At 39.4% G+C, this 15,303-nt stretch overlaps 1 protein-coding gene across 7 annotated transcripts in view; it reads left to right on the top strand.

Annotated features, from left to right (window-relative positions):
* LOC306852398 (putative JmjC domain-containing histone demethylation protein 2C) overlaps window positions 1-15,303 on the top strand; it is a 169,972-nt gene that overhangs the window by 125,793 nt on the left and 28,876 nt on the right. For all 7 annotated transcript variants that reach the window (XM_079389162.1, XM_079389161.1, XM_079389163.1 and 4 more), the window contains one exon: window positions 6,812-6,925. In XM_079389162.1, coding sequence (XP_079245288.1) covers window positions 6,812-6,925 — 114 coding nt within the window. The remainder of the gene's footprint in view (window positions 1-6,811; window positions 6,926-15,303) is intronic.

A 15,303-nucleotide genomic window follows, 5' to 3' on the forward strand; every position in this document is an offset into this window, starting at 1 on the left:
GGCCGCCAGACAGAGTGAACACATGGAGACTCATATCTCCGTGTGCAATAATCCGATTGACTTGAAATTATAGGAGGTATATAGTAACAAACACATCAATTGGTTAAGACATCAAGTAGGATAATAAATGATTTTTTCTTTTTATAATCTGATCTCAAGCATGGAAGTGTGCTTAATGGGTACGTTTACCCTACATGTATTTACTATAGGGATTTGGTTTGGGGGAAGTTGTTTAATTATGCATAATTTACTGTTGTTACTATAGTACATGTAATGTGTAACTACATCAACTTATCAACAAGTATTACTGTGTATTTTTGTGCAAAATAGTTTTTGAAATAAAAATACCTTTTGTATGCCACATAGTAAAGTAAGCATGCTACATAGCGAGGTCCTGTAACAATTTTAGTAGGCGCAAAATAGTAGGCAGTATACATAAGATACTGCGCAGTAAGCAGCACACTTGCATTTTGAACATACAAGAACTGAATTAAGAACACTTGTTACTAATTGTGACTGTTTTTACAGATTGTGAGGAATTTGCAGCCCATTGATTTTGCCGATTGCTCAGGATTTGAGTGCATGTGCAAAAGAGACAACAGAGACAGATGTATTTATTTCTTCAAAGAAAGACCGAGCGACTGTCCATTACTTTTCGTGACTGCTCCGCTGTGAGATCCTGCACGCGTATGTGTAAAGCGGAGTCGGCGTTCCTCCGTGACCTTCATCAGATAGTGTCATTCTGGAGTGTCCCAGCCTCCAGCACACTTGGCTATGCATGAACCCCCCTCACGGCCCCGCCGCACATTCCAGTGCACTCAGATATTCAAATATCAAATATTTATAGCTGAATTACAGCCCGCTGCGCAGCGCCCGGCCGAGGACTGTATTTTGGAGATGCTTTGTCTGCACACAGCCGCCCTGTGCTTTCTCTGAAAGAGCTCCTCCTTTCATTGGCCTCTTTTTGTTCTTGCAGAGGGAAGATACATGTGTTGTGTGTTTCCATGTGTGCGGCTGCAGTCGTGTGCATGTATCGTGGATCCACTCAGGTGTATTCTGTATTCTGGAGACACTCAGTAATTATTGTCTGTTTGGCAGCATGATTGTGATGAGAGGTAACTCCCTAATGACAAGTGGCAGATGTGACCCAGTTGCAGTCGCTCAAGGAAGTGCTTCTGCATCTATCTGTTCGTCTGTGTTTGCGTGTGAAGGTGTCACAGGGGTAATATCTCGTTTCCGATTAAATCCTCTGGCCGTAATCTGCAAAACTCTGCATTTGTGGTAGTGTTTAATGTTTAATTTTGCTTAATTGCTTAATTTCGACTACAAACCGATTGCTACCAAAGGTCGACCAGGTTTTAAAGTGAGGAATCATGGAGTAAAACATCATCAGCTGCACCTGCAGAGCTGCTCTGTTTTTATTTTCCTTCTCACAGCTGCATCAAGTGTGCATCTTCCTGAGCTCTGTGTTCTGTGGATGTTTTTATTACAACAACAAAGCCTGGTTTTCCTTTAAGAGACGTGGATTTGCTGTTGCTATATTTATCTGTCCTAGAAACGGCTCGAGTGACTGTAGCCTCGATTCAACTCCCTTTACGCCAAAGAGGAACTACACGACCGCAGTGAAGCTGCTAAATTCATGCTGCTTCTAGTAAACAATAATCACACAGATTCACAAAATTGGATTGAGATACTCTTTGTTAGATGTCTCTGCACGGTCTGTTTTGATGTTGAATATCACAGTTGTCATTCGTATCGATCACAATGTTTTTGGGACTTTTAAAACAAGAAAGCTTTATTAAGCATGTGACAGTTTTAAGAAACAAGTCACTCTAGACCAGTGGTTCCCAACCTGGGGGTCGCTAAAGATTTACAAGGGGTCGCCGAGCTCACTCTAGTTTGACCACAAGATGAAATTCCCGACAGTTAGTGCCTACCGTTTAATATTCTGTATTATGATTAAAACCATTTGTTTACCAGGATTATAAAAACTCACCTAAATACTGTCCAACATTAAGCAAAGGTAGTAGCAATCTCACACAGTCGCAGCATGCAGCGTAAGCTTCATTTTGCTTGAAAATATGGCGGAAAGCAGTGAAAGGTTTTACAGAGGGAAATTATATGAATTAAAATATGAATAAATTAGGGGTGTGCAATATGACTATTTTTGATCGTGGACGATAAAATCTCTCCACGATCTGCTTATGAAGAAATATCATAGTATCGTGCTACAGAAAATATTCTATCAAATACAGTTCTGGCACTGCCGTCTCTATATTCTATACATGACATACAGTGATAGAGTTACTGAGTTACGATAGAGTTACACGACATACAGCGACAGGACACTGCACTTATTCGCGATCACAAAAGTCCATTATTTGCATACAAGGCTTGCCGGTTAAATGTTTAATTTGCGCGCTGGTCTGACGTGCGCTTTTTCTGAGCGCATTCACCAGAAGCGTGCGCACTAAAACCTTTCAAACAGCGCCTGATTACTGAACGAAGTTATATTTTGCGCTAATACTGTCAAAACACACAAGGTTTACATATAGACTCGGTTATGTCTAAAATGAAAGTAAACTGTTGAGAGAAAAATGGATATGCGTCTGTAGATGCGTGCAGGTCTTAAAGGGACAGGACACTAAACATGCTGCCGACTGTCATTAAAGAGATAGTTAAACCTACAATTTAATTGTCATTATTTACTGACATGTTGTCCCAAACCAGTATTAATTTCTTTCTTGTGCTGAACACAAAATAAGATATTTTGAAGAATGAGGGCAATCAAACAGTTGCTGGTCCACATTGAATTTGATAGTAGGAAAAAATCATACGAAGTCACTGTGGACCAGCAGCTGTTTGGTTTTCCACGTTCTTCACAACAGCAGAAGAAAGAAACTCACTCAGGTTTAAAACAACTTTTGAGTAAATGATGGTATAAAAATAAAACATCATTACAGAATTGACAGACAGATGACAAAAATTTTTATTTTGGGGGCAACTATTCCTTTAACGTTAACAAAACAACAAAACGCAAAGAGAAAAATCACTCACTACTCTTGACTGGAAAACTTTAATACAGTTGCTTTAGGAATCAGTCTATATAGTTTTTGTTAATTTGTTCATTAAATTTCTTGAATGCTCCTGCTAAATACACCTGTTGTACCTGGAAATAAAGCACTGTTTGTTTCATTTATATATTATATGTATTTGTAATGTATATCTTTGTTCTTAGTTTTTAATAAGAAAGATAAAATAATGACAGATTTTTATCTTCGCCCACTTTGGCCTGTCTCCCTTAACGGGAGTCCCATTATTGTTCAAATCAATGCAAAAATCAGAACAAATGTTTTATGCACCGTTGTAAATTTTAACTGGTTGATGAAAATTACCTAATGTTAAAAAAATCTGATAAAATAATATCACCTATAATCATTCATCATTTTGACTCATCTCTTTTCTTAGAAATGGTTTTAAGTATGAAATGTAAGGTTTTAAAGGTTGTAAATTTTAAAACTTTTTTGTCAAAACTTTAATGTTAAAATAGGGGTCCCCTGAAAAAAAGGTTGGGAACCACTGCTCTAGACCATGTTGTATTATGAATGACACAGTGGGGTGACTGCAACTTCTTGAAGCTGTACCCTAAACTTTGCAATCTGACTCACATAATAATTTACTGTACACATGCATTACATGTATTCTGAACAAACTTGTAGCACATTTACAGGAGAAACAGAGAAATTGCTGTTTTTGTTATGGCATTTCTAAAACAAATTGTCAGAAAAAGCTTTTTTTTTTTAATATGTGGAAAATATTCAGTCACACCCACTGGCCAGTTTGTAAGAAGTAAAGAAACATATGTATGTATATGTATATGAAGTATACATTCTATCTGATTAGGAGTAGTCAGATTCAAAGGTTTACATTGCTAATTCAATCGGATGTACATTTCATTTGGATCAATTTCAGTTGGATTGATTGAGGTGTTTACATGAATTGAGTCATCAATCTGATTATAAACAGATTACTAGGTTGCATGTAAATGCATATACCATGACTCAACTGTGGGTTCGGTTTGAATCTCTTTTTTTGCTTCATGTCCAGTCTGGCACAGTCTGTTTTTAATTAAACTGTAGGAAATTATATAATTCTGCAAACACAATTAAATGAAATATTCATGCAAAGTTCTAAATTATTGATGCAACATCAAGAAGAAAAATAATTACGATTATTTAAGTGTGTGATGGTATTGACACAGTTACAGCATTGAGTTATAGCCTTATTGCTAAAAATGCTGTATTGCGTTGTTAAAATGGTTTTGGTTCAAATATTTTCTGAATAATGTTTTATATAGCAATATTTTGTATTATATTTGCCATCATTCAGCTGAAAGATATAGTCCCTTGACCTGTGCAGTTACATAAACAAATTCACTTTATAGTTGGTACTACTGTATAACATATTTTAGCATCCCTTGAATGTTGTATTAACCAATCAGCATCCAGAACTGGAACTATGTGTAGCAAATCTTTTTTTAATAGTAACTCTTTTTTTAGTAATAGGTCAGTACTCTATATAGAAGTCAAATTCAGTAGCAGCTCACTTGACTGCTTGGTTTATTTTAGAAGTGTAAATCCACAGCTAGTCTTTCCCCTGCTGCTGTGGGATCAGGTTCAGTGAGAGACATGCGGGCAGAAAGACAGTCAATACAGATCGTCTGAGCTCAAATCTCAACAATCAGAATTATTCAGCTAGACTGCGCTGTCACACAGATTGGAGGTTAGACACTTACACTGTTGGTTACTCTTCCTGTTACTCTTCCTGTTGGTCAGTGTGGTTATGTTTCACTTTCAAGGGCTGTTTTAGAGGCATCCAGACATGGGAATGTCTATCTGACCTCTGATAGAAATAGAAATGGTAGACTGTGCAGCCAAATGTCCAGCACAGATTAAGATCACATGCACACACTTGTTTATTATTTAGGGGTTATTTGTTTAATAACGAGGAAACATTACAGATTTCTCCTTCAACCTTCTTTTTTTTTTTTTTTTTTTTAACTGCAACACTAAAAAAGGGTTTTACATTAAAACTATTTTCACTCAGAAGCAATCTGTTTTATTTACAGCTTTTATTTTATTTACACTTTTTTATTGTGTACAATAATCGCAACTGCAACAAAAAGTCTCAAAACACTCGCTTTAAGTCTAAGATGTCAGGCTTTTGTCTTTAAACATAAATACAGTCTTAACTTCTTAATGACCTCCAGTTCTGCTTTTAGGAATTATGGGAATGTTGTAAATGAGAAACTGAAATGACATCTAAATCCATAAGCCCTTGGTACACACCATACAGTTGTAGATGTGTTCCCTACTAGCAGACATGAAGAGTAGATTGTGAAGGCGATCATGGGCAGCTAGTCCCATGACTGCCGTGTCTGCGTGTAGCATGAAGCCTGCTTTCATCCCAGTGACCAGATGGCATGCCATTTTCACTCACGCACGCACATACTAAGTTCAGCTGCAGTTTTGTACTCTAGTGTTAGGCTGGGCTTGTAATGAATCCAATTACCGTCCACTCAGTCCAGCTCTTGTGTAGTCATACTAGTGCCAATTTAACCTTCTGATTCAATTAGAGTCTCAGGAAAGACCTCTGATCTAAGGTGAAACTGCAAATGTTTACTGTGCCGTGAGAAAGTACTCTCAGAGCCCACACTGTGTTTAGTTCACACACAGGTGCATGGTCATAAATGCATCTATTGCTTGTGTAGAGTTGCGTCCTTTAAGTTAGGTCTTAAAAAGTATTTTTATTAAACATTAAAACACATTGATTTGATTTAGTAAATGTGAGTGCAGCACATTCTATATGCTCATGGTTTCATTTGCATTCATAATCAGTGAATACAGCACATTAATGCCAAGCGATTTCTTATGATCGACAGATGATGAATTTTGACATTTAATTTAACGTAAACTCTTATAGCTTTTCTCTGGGCTGCCTTGTCATCACAGGAAGGCCTAAGAACTTCATTTAACACATTCAGTGTTATGCATTTACCCCGTTTTGCAGTTGAATGTGAGCCCTAGCTTGTTTAAGTAGAAGAGTCTGGGATACAGGTTTTATTCTGAGATTGTATGAGTTTGTTTGGTATGGACATATGGTATTAATTTTAAAAAGGTCATAATGTCTTAAATAGTTTTTTTTAAGTTCTGCAGATACCTTGTTTCTTTACCTGCGTTAGCAATTAATTCTGAGTACTGAAGTTTCAAGAACTAAAAGTGTACTTTTTTGCATATGTACAAAGTTGCTATAATATAACATCGCTCGAATCACACACACACACAAAAAAAGAAACCCGTAGGTGTGTTCTCAGTCACGGTTCCTCATTTTTAGCTGTTTCCTCTGATGTTGAAACTAAACACTGCACAGGAAAGCTTCTGTGACTATATAAATCATGCAAATATTCCGTAAGGCTTCCACTGAGGTAGTGTATGATTGGTGGCATGTTGGTAAACAGTTCTCTGTTATATTCTAGCAAAGTAACAGCAGTAATCCCAATGAAAATACAGTGCTGACCCCCGTTCAAAATAGCATGAAGTGTTATTTTACCCAGCATAAAACTGTGTGAAGGCCTTTTATAGTCAGTCACATTTTTGCATGTGTTTATGTGCTGTTTAGGTTGGATGGATGTGAAAAGGGATGCATCAAACTTATTTGTGCTCCATTTCAGCTGTCAAGCATGACACACTTGTTTGTTTTATCTTCCGATGCCCAGATCATTGACTAACCAGAGTGTTTTCTGTCCTTACAGACGTTCAAGCCTCTGGTAGGGAAGACAGTGTTAGGATCCATCACAGCCATCGAGTTCTTCTCTGACAGACACCTGGACTTCCTAACAGATGAAGGAGCCTATCAGCCCTATCAGGTGAGAGCCTCTTCGACTCATTTGCTTGCAGTATTTTGGAGTTACATTACACTGCGTTTACTCCAAGCTAAAAGGTGACCCATCTCACATCTCTGCCCGTGTGGCCCTGTCCATTTACAAATTTTGTCTTCCAAGATGGATCTTCTGGTTGAAAAGCCTCAGGTTACCGTGCGTTCCTCGAAATCTGTTGCTAGTATTCCCCGCCGTCGGAGTATGTTCCCTCTAGCTTCAACATCCTGGTGGGTGGATGGGTATACAAGCTGGTCAACTACATGAGTTTGACTCCATGAGTGCTTCATGCTCAGAGCACTAATAACAACAAACAGCCTCTTCTATTGTTTTGTGCTAAGCCAATCTCATAAACATCTTAATCTAGCTTAGATAAAACACACAGTGGCAGAGAGAGAGGCTCTGAAAACAAACACACATGACAGATGGGAGGAGATGCTCTCCACTGCTGGATTTATATTCACGACATGTTTTATCCCCAGTGTTGCGGGCTCACCTCCATCCTGCACAGCGGATAATGAAAAGCCATCTGCCAGCAAATTATCGAATGCTCTCTCCCCCTGAACCCAAACCTGGGCGTAGCATGTGGGGAAATTGTGAAAAATGTAAAAGCAGGTCCTTGTTTTTTGTCTGCTGCAGTGATGTGGTTTACCGTGTATGTGCCTTTGTTTCATTGGAACGCCTGTGTTCACATTTCCGTAGGTAATGTGGACTAATCTAGTTTAGATCTATGGGGTTGCTAGTGGTACTTCTCTGTAGGAAGTAGAAAAAAAGAAATAAATGCTGTGTTTTTGGTTTGCAGTAAATGTAGCAAATATATCAATTATGTGACTGAATCAGAAGCCTGATACCTAACCTCATCTGCTCCAAAATGTTTGTTGGCACATGGTGCTGAGCTTGTGATGCAAAGATTGTTCTAGTAGGTGGAAAAAATATGCTACCTTTTAAGATAACTCGGGGCATGCCGACTGCTTACATATTTCCAATACAATCTCAATGCTATGTGAGCTTCTTGTATAGTATTTTTTATGACCAAGTGAGGTGGCCAACACTTTCTGTCATATTACTAATTACTCAAATTATTTAATTTTGTAATATAGTGTGTTTATATATTGGCTATATTAATAACTACAGGGGTGCTATAGTGTGGATGTTTGTAATGGCAGAGCATATATAAAGAAAATCTCTGACAGGTATTTTCTAATGTCAAATGCTGATTGTGTGGTACATGTGCATTTTGCCATCCATGTTGAGTATTTAATATCAGTCGCATATGAGACTCCTTTAGCTTACGTAGACATTTGACCACAATGCAGCCCAGTACAGAGCATCAGTGTGTTTCACTCTCAGGTGAAAGTGAGGTTATGGTGCTACAATCACGGACAGGACACTCTCACACTCACAGCATGTCGAGAGGAAGCAGGCAGGTATTTGTTTATCTCTACAGCGCCACTCAGAGCCAAGAAATGTCCTCGAAAGGAGTATTCCTCAATCCCTGCGTCTGTGACTCTCAAAAATCCTGCCCCCTTTCAAAAATCCAAAGTCTGACCTCCGAAGTGCTTGGGAACTTGTTTCCTTGCTAGACTGTGATGAGCTGGCTTGCTCACATCCTGTCTTGGCCTCTTTTCTCCTTCACGGATTGTTTCCGCAGTGCAGCCCGATCCAGGGATGGACGGAGGAGGGGCTGGAGCCCAGGAATCTGTTTGGCATAATCGCAATAATTGAGGCTCTGTGTGCAAGGCTGGTCAGCGAGAGTGAGCGAGAAACAGAAAACAGGAGTGCTGTTATGGTGTGCATTACTGGAAGAGATGTCTACACGCTTGTGACTTGCACTCATTATTCTCTGTGGGCTACATTACTGAGCGGGATTAGGTCTGGGCATGCATTTCCATTCGTTTATCCTGGAGTGGGATATAAGAGGAGGAATTTGACCTCTGACCTCATTGTGGCCGCATAGAGGACTTGAGAACTCTGTAACAATGAAACATGCTCTTGTTTACTGTTATGGCAGTTAAGGTACATTCACACTGACAGCAATTAAATTGCTGGAGGTCACCAAGTCGCTGTGCTGTTGGTCTCCAGTAGCTGTATCCAACCTTATCAGTACTAGATGGATTCTCTGGAAGTTGATCCACATTTTCTGAGCTGTTTTTGCAACAAATTCTACAGAAATGGACATAATAATATATAACATAATAACATCATAATTTTATAGTATTAAAGGAGACTCATTTTTAGTAGAAGCTGAAATATGCTGTTATCGTGCATGTCTCTTTAAATGCAAATGAGCTGCTGTTCCCTGCCCCCTTTTCCAGAATAGGCATGTGCCTTTACAGCTCGTTCCTCAGATATTCTGCTAAAAAAACATCTGTTTGGTTTTGATTATCATATCTGTTGCACTGAAATCATGTGTTTTAAACCATATTAGTTTAAATTTACACACATTCGAAGCATGCACACAAAAAAGCAGCTGTCACACAGCATCTGAGTACTAAACTTTTTATCTTTTATGTCTTATTGCACTTAAACTGTCAAATACACACAAGTTTATGTTAACAACACACATGAGTTACAAAAACAGTCGGTTATGTCTGTAAAGGTAAACAGCTGGAAAAAATGGCATGTTTATATTAGATCTGTGTGGCAGCATTGTAATATACAGTAAATAAATCAATAAATCCACTGCTCTCTTGTCTCCTCTGAGGCTGGAACTGTAAACAGTGTTCTGTGCTTGTCAGTGCAGCCAAAGACTAAACAGTTAGCATATTTTGCTCAAACTTTCACCGTGGCATTAGAACTGGTATAGGCCTACCGTTGTCACTTGCGAAAACACACCGGTGGCACCGTGGGTGGAAACTTGCAGATTAAGGGGCGGTAAAATTATAATGAAATCCCATTTTAATGTCACGGGAGGAGCGAAACTGAGCTCGTTTTTTCGCAAGCTTGCAGAGAAAGGCTTACCAAAAAATAAAATTACTGGGTTGTTCTTTTTCATGTTTTCTGGGTCGGTAGATGCACCGGGGGCCCGATTATAGCACTTAAACACAGAAAAAGTCAGATGACCAGTATTAAAGATTACACTTGCACAATTTATGCACTAGTTGGATTTGCTGAACGTTTGTGAGATTTGTATAAATGTTTATCCAAATGTTTAGATTGCAAATTTGTATCAGTATTATATTATGCTCATCAATTATTAGATGAAACTGTTAAACAAACACATTACACTAATAAAGACAGTGGACCAGGAGCACCCATGAGTCTTCAATAAATGGCATTATGTTCTATACTTGATGGCCAGTTCCTTATTTCATTTTAAACAAATGACTTCTAGTTGCTTTATGGCTGCATTTTTCTGTTAGTGTGAACAGCCCTTTAGTGTTACGCCCTCTGTGTTGAGTGGTGAGATTGCTTTTATACTCCGCATATGAAGCATGCATAGATGCTTGTGATTTCTCTTCTCTGCTGCACATCACAATATCCCAGCATCCCATAATGCTCTAACGTGTGAGAAATTGCATTCACGGATACTATTTGACAAAACAGAGCATGCATCACACTGGCGAACTCTGTTTTAATGAAGAAACATATATCACACAGATACACACGGCTCAGCCACCCTCCCCCATACACTTACACTTTCACACGCAGACAGCTACTGTTTTAGCATGCGTATTTATACACAGAACTCCCTGAATGATTTAATCCACAACGTATAGAATTACTCACTGTAACTGCGCTTAATAAATGACCTCAACAACACACCGCTTGAAATGACACAAACGTATATGAAAGACACAATCAGTGCACACACTTGTATTACCCCAGCAACAAGCTTTTTTTACACACGTCACGTATGTAGTATTGCCATAGCAACAGGAGCGCTCACATCATCCACTCCTCAACAAAAGCTTTTACTTGACGCTGGGCTGTTTCTGCACTCGTTTCCCACCGCCGCAGCAGTTAATTGCGCTGATATTTATGCTGATGTTAGGAGACGTCACCATTTATGCTATAATAGCGTTATTATGGTATCTTTCTTCATGTCATTCCAGCTTTCCGCACAATGAATCATCCTCTGAATGCGTCATCTCTGTGAAAAGCATTTGTAGAGTGCTGGAAGGAACATCCTGTCTCTGTGCGCCCGTTCGCTGTTTACACCTCTGACTGATGCAAGTATTGTGTCAGCTCCCCACGCTGTCCACTGCCATGGCAACGCTCCGCCTGCATGTTCCCTTTCCCATCTCCCATCCGAACAACATACTTTTTTAAACATCGGTGCATCCTCAAATGCACCCAGAGATGTGTAGCATCATTATCTCTATCAAAACGAGTTTGTGATTTCAAGCAGCATCTTTTCTGACTGACAGGATAATGAGGTGTATTCGTGGCTAACCATACGTGTCTTGACCATTTCAAACATCATAGACAGGATTTAAAAGTACTTATTAGAGTACTTCATTTCCTGTCTTAAAACGATATTCCTGGAAGCAAAACTGCAAATGTTCCAGCGTCTGTTGGTGAAAGTGTTTGTGTAGGGCCTATAAAATCTGTTAGAATTTTTCCCAAATTCCGTTTTAGACTGTGTTTTAATGGTTAAATTACATTTTATTAATCAAAAAGCATGTCTAATTAATTGAAATCATGAAACGTACACAATTTAAACAGTAATTTATTAAAAGTAAAAAAAATACAAATTAAGGCCCTGTTTTTTTCGAAATAGTATTTTGCGGGTTAATATTCACAGACACAAGTCCATATCACGTTTTGATTTAAGTGTACTGATCTATTTTTGATTTATTCATCCAAAATTTGGCAGATTCCGTGACATTCTGCGTTATACAGTAAATTCCATTTTATGACTGAATTCCGCAATTCTGTCCACGTTTTCCACATTGCAACTATACATCAGTATGATATGATATTCAAAATTGTATAGACTACGTGTGTGGGGACAGGCCTTTTTGTTATACATGGTTCAGTAAATTTGGCCTGTCTCACCTTGACACGTGTCCTGGACTCGGGTCGTGAATCTTCAGAGGACAGGACGACATTAACGCAGGAGCTGTGCTTTTCAGAGAGGGACAGATCAGGAACACGTCTGCCCTTTGTGTGCACAAAGACAGAGGAAAAGAGCGACGGAGAGAGAAAAGTGAAGGAAGCAGATGAATGCTAATAGGAGCACTCAGTCATGTGGAGCGTCCCGGTAATGGGACTTCATTCATTCTTAATGAACACATTGTTAATTTCACTGACGTACAGTAACGGCCTGAGCTGCACCCTGTATGATGACTAGACTAGATATTGATTTGAATTTGGCACATTAGAGATCGTTTTTTTTTATAACGTCACATACATCTTCATTTTAAACCTGCTTTTCTGACAACGTAAGAGTTTTGCATGTGGTTTTATTGATTACTTGTGGTTAAATTGAATCTAAACAAGTTAAACATTTGCTGTTTTTTACACAGTATTGCAGTCCACTATTTTGGACCAATAGGATTTTACTTTGGGAGAAGCTATTTAGCATCCCTTTACAGAAAGAAACAAAAAAAGTTCATATTTACCAATTGTTCAGCAAAGTTTTGCAAAGTCCAATCATCTTAATAGGAATCCACGCAATCTGGAATTTTACATGAAAGCAAAAGATTTCTCTAAACAAATTTTGCCACTGATTGGTCAAGCTTAATCGCTGCATTTACAGATTTGTCACTGAAAACGTGGTTACACATTTACACTGCAGTCAAGTTGCACAATGTAAATTTGGATTGTTGTAGTTTTGTTTATTAATCTTTCATATGTCATGGCAAATGATCTCTTGATTATGTTATCATTCAGGCAGATGTGATTTATGATATCATTCAGGCAGATTTTATAGTTGTATTTGTACTACCTATGTCTCTAGTTCATGTGAATTCAGTCTCATCCGATCAGCATCAGCTCGTCAACAAACACAGATGCTGCAGAGACATGTTTTTTGGTCCTAATTAGGAACCGCGGTGTCACTTTACGGGCAGCACCCTATAGCAAGTTCTTACGGATCTGCACGGCACCGAACTGTGGTGAAGAGTGACCGTTATTCAGTGGCAGACACACTTCTGCAGCTTATGCCTGTCTAGGATGGCAAATATGAATGAAGCATGTCACATGGACAATCTGAACACGATGTCTCTGAAACGTGATTCCTTCGGAGAGTCAGGGAACAGTACAGAACACTTCAGAGCAGCTGTTGGACGGGGAGAGGCTGTTTTTCGGGAACATGGAGACGGGCTAGAGAAAGACTGCGAGCACCACGCCCAGCCTTGTTCCCAAGCTCCAGCCCGCTGGACGGAGAGCAAGAAAGGGGAAGGAAGCTGTTTTTATCTGGGTCAGAGTTTGGATCTGGAAGCACTTTCCTATTCCTCCAGTGCCGAGCACCACCCTGCTTTCGCAGTGTCTTCCACCGCAGCGCCATGTGGAAAATCCTGGAACATATTGCTGTTAAAGTGATGGATGGCAGCCGGTGCGGAATGAGGTGGGGGATGGAAAGAAAAGTGCATCTGCTCTGTCCTTCACGAGGGTGTGTGTGCATAGGAGGAGGAGAAGATGAGATTGCAGCCGAAGCCCTGCTGAAAGTGCTCGACCAGACTGTAGGAATGAGATCATGTCTCTCTCTGCGATTTAAATTTCATTGTCCTTATTCACAACATTCGTCATTTGTTTGATGGTGAGCAGCTTTGCATTCCTGGAAGCATGCATTGCTCTGATAGGAAACATTTGGACATGGAATATATTCATTTTATTTGGATGCTTCTCTTTCTGTCGTTGAGTAGAAGAGCTTTGGGGAAACATAAATAAATCACGTGTCCTGCAGTGCTCTCGTTTTAAAATAGAAACTAGAATAAAGGCGTGTGTGTGTGTGTGTGTGTGTGTGAGTAATGCAATGGTTGTTACTAGGGAGAAGAGGACATGACAGTTTACTTTCGCCAAGAATTAGGCACACTGGCATGCAACACTGTCTTTTTACAACAAACCACAACACCTCTCAGTTCCCAAATTGCATGCAAAATTTCACAGCAAAAACAAACAAAAACATCAGGGATATGACATTACAACCTTGAGCACATTAACATTTGACCGTCAATATGTACATATCTTTACCTGCCAGTATTGACATTCCCTGATGAACATCAGTGTGAACCTTATACTGGTACACAGAAATTAGCCAATCAAAACTAAGTTGATTTAAATAGAGAACTCTATTTATAGAGAACAGTGCTATCAGAAACTTTTAATTTAATTCTTAAGGTACAGTCATATTTACCATTTTTTAGTGAACTTTCTCAGCAAAATCCAGTCATTCCAAAAGGAGTCTAAGTGATCTGTAATTCAGCGTGAGGGTGATTTTGCTCATGCTCAAGTTTGTCATGAGAATTAGATGAATTGACTGAACAGAAATCAGCTTATTTTGAATTTGTGAGCTGTGATTCATACATTTCTACACTACTGACAATAGACAATTATGCTGATCTGAGAAGGGGCAGGGAAAATGCTCAGGAAGGAAAATTATGGCATTGCAAGAAATCTTAACCAACATTATAAATGGCCTAGAAATAAAATTCTACTCATTGGTTGAAAATGGCTCTATTGAAGTACCTGTTTCTCTTATCTAAGATGTGTTGTCATTCACCCTAGCAGCAATTACATGGAAGCAGTGTGGGCTTTTGTTTACACTGTGTGTGTGTGTGTGTCAGCAGGGGGGTATTTCCAGGGCTCAGTTCATGTGTTCATCAGGCCTGCTGTGTGATTGTGTAAATAACTGGAGCTCCTGTGGCCCCCCCCCCCCCTCTCTCCACTCCTCATCACCATCAACAATTAATGGAAGTGCAGGGCGGATATCCCTCTCACCCTGCCAGACCCTGAGACACACACACACACATCTGCTTGACTGCTGTGCTCCTGCAAAGCGGAAAAGTAGGGTTGCCGTGCATGAGGAGGTGTGAGGGCTTTCCTGTGCTTGTTTCGAATTCTGTGGGTCACTGGCCTTCATCAGACTGTACAAATCTCTCTGTGACTGGAAACGTTTTAGTGGTGATAGCAAAGCCTATTGCTATTGCTATTACTAAGGCTTAGGGGTTTGTTTAGACCACTAACCCTACCTATAACGCTTTGTGGCGTATCTTGCCCTGCACCGTTTGTCCCACAGATCTCAACACCTCAGATCAGGAAGTTTGCTGAGGAGTGGTTATTGCTGTAAGCATTTAGACTTAAGATTAATCTCAGACTTGCAATAGAGGCATTTGTTCTTACTATTTGTTCTCATAATGGTCACATTTGCAAAATATGTGTGAAATTTTGCAGGTCCATTGTTAGTAGCATCGGATCATACA

This window comes from Barbus barbus (assembly GCF_936440315.1).
Source record: "Barbus barbus genome assembly, chromosome: 32".
In the NCBI taxonomy this organism is placed as follows: Eukaryota; Metazoa; Chordata; class Actinopteri; order Cypriniformes; family Cyprinidae; genus Barbus; species Barbus barbus.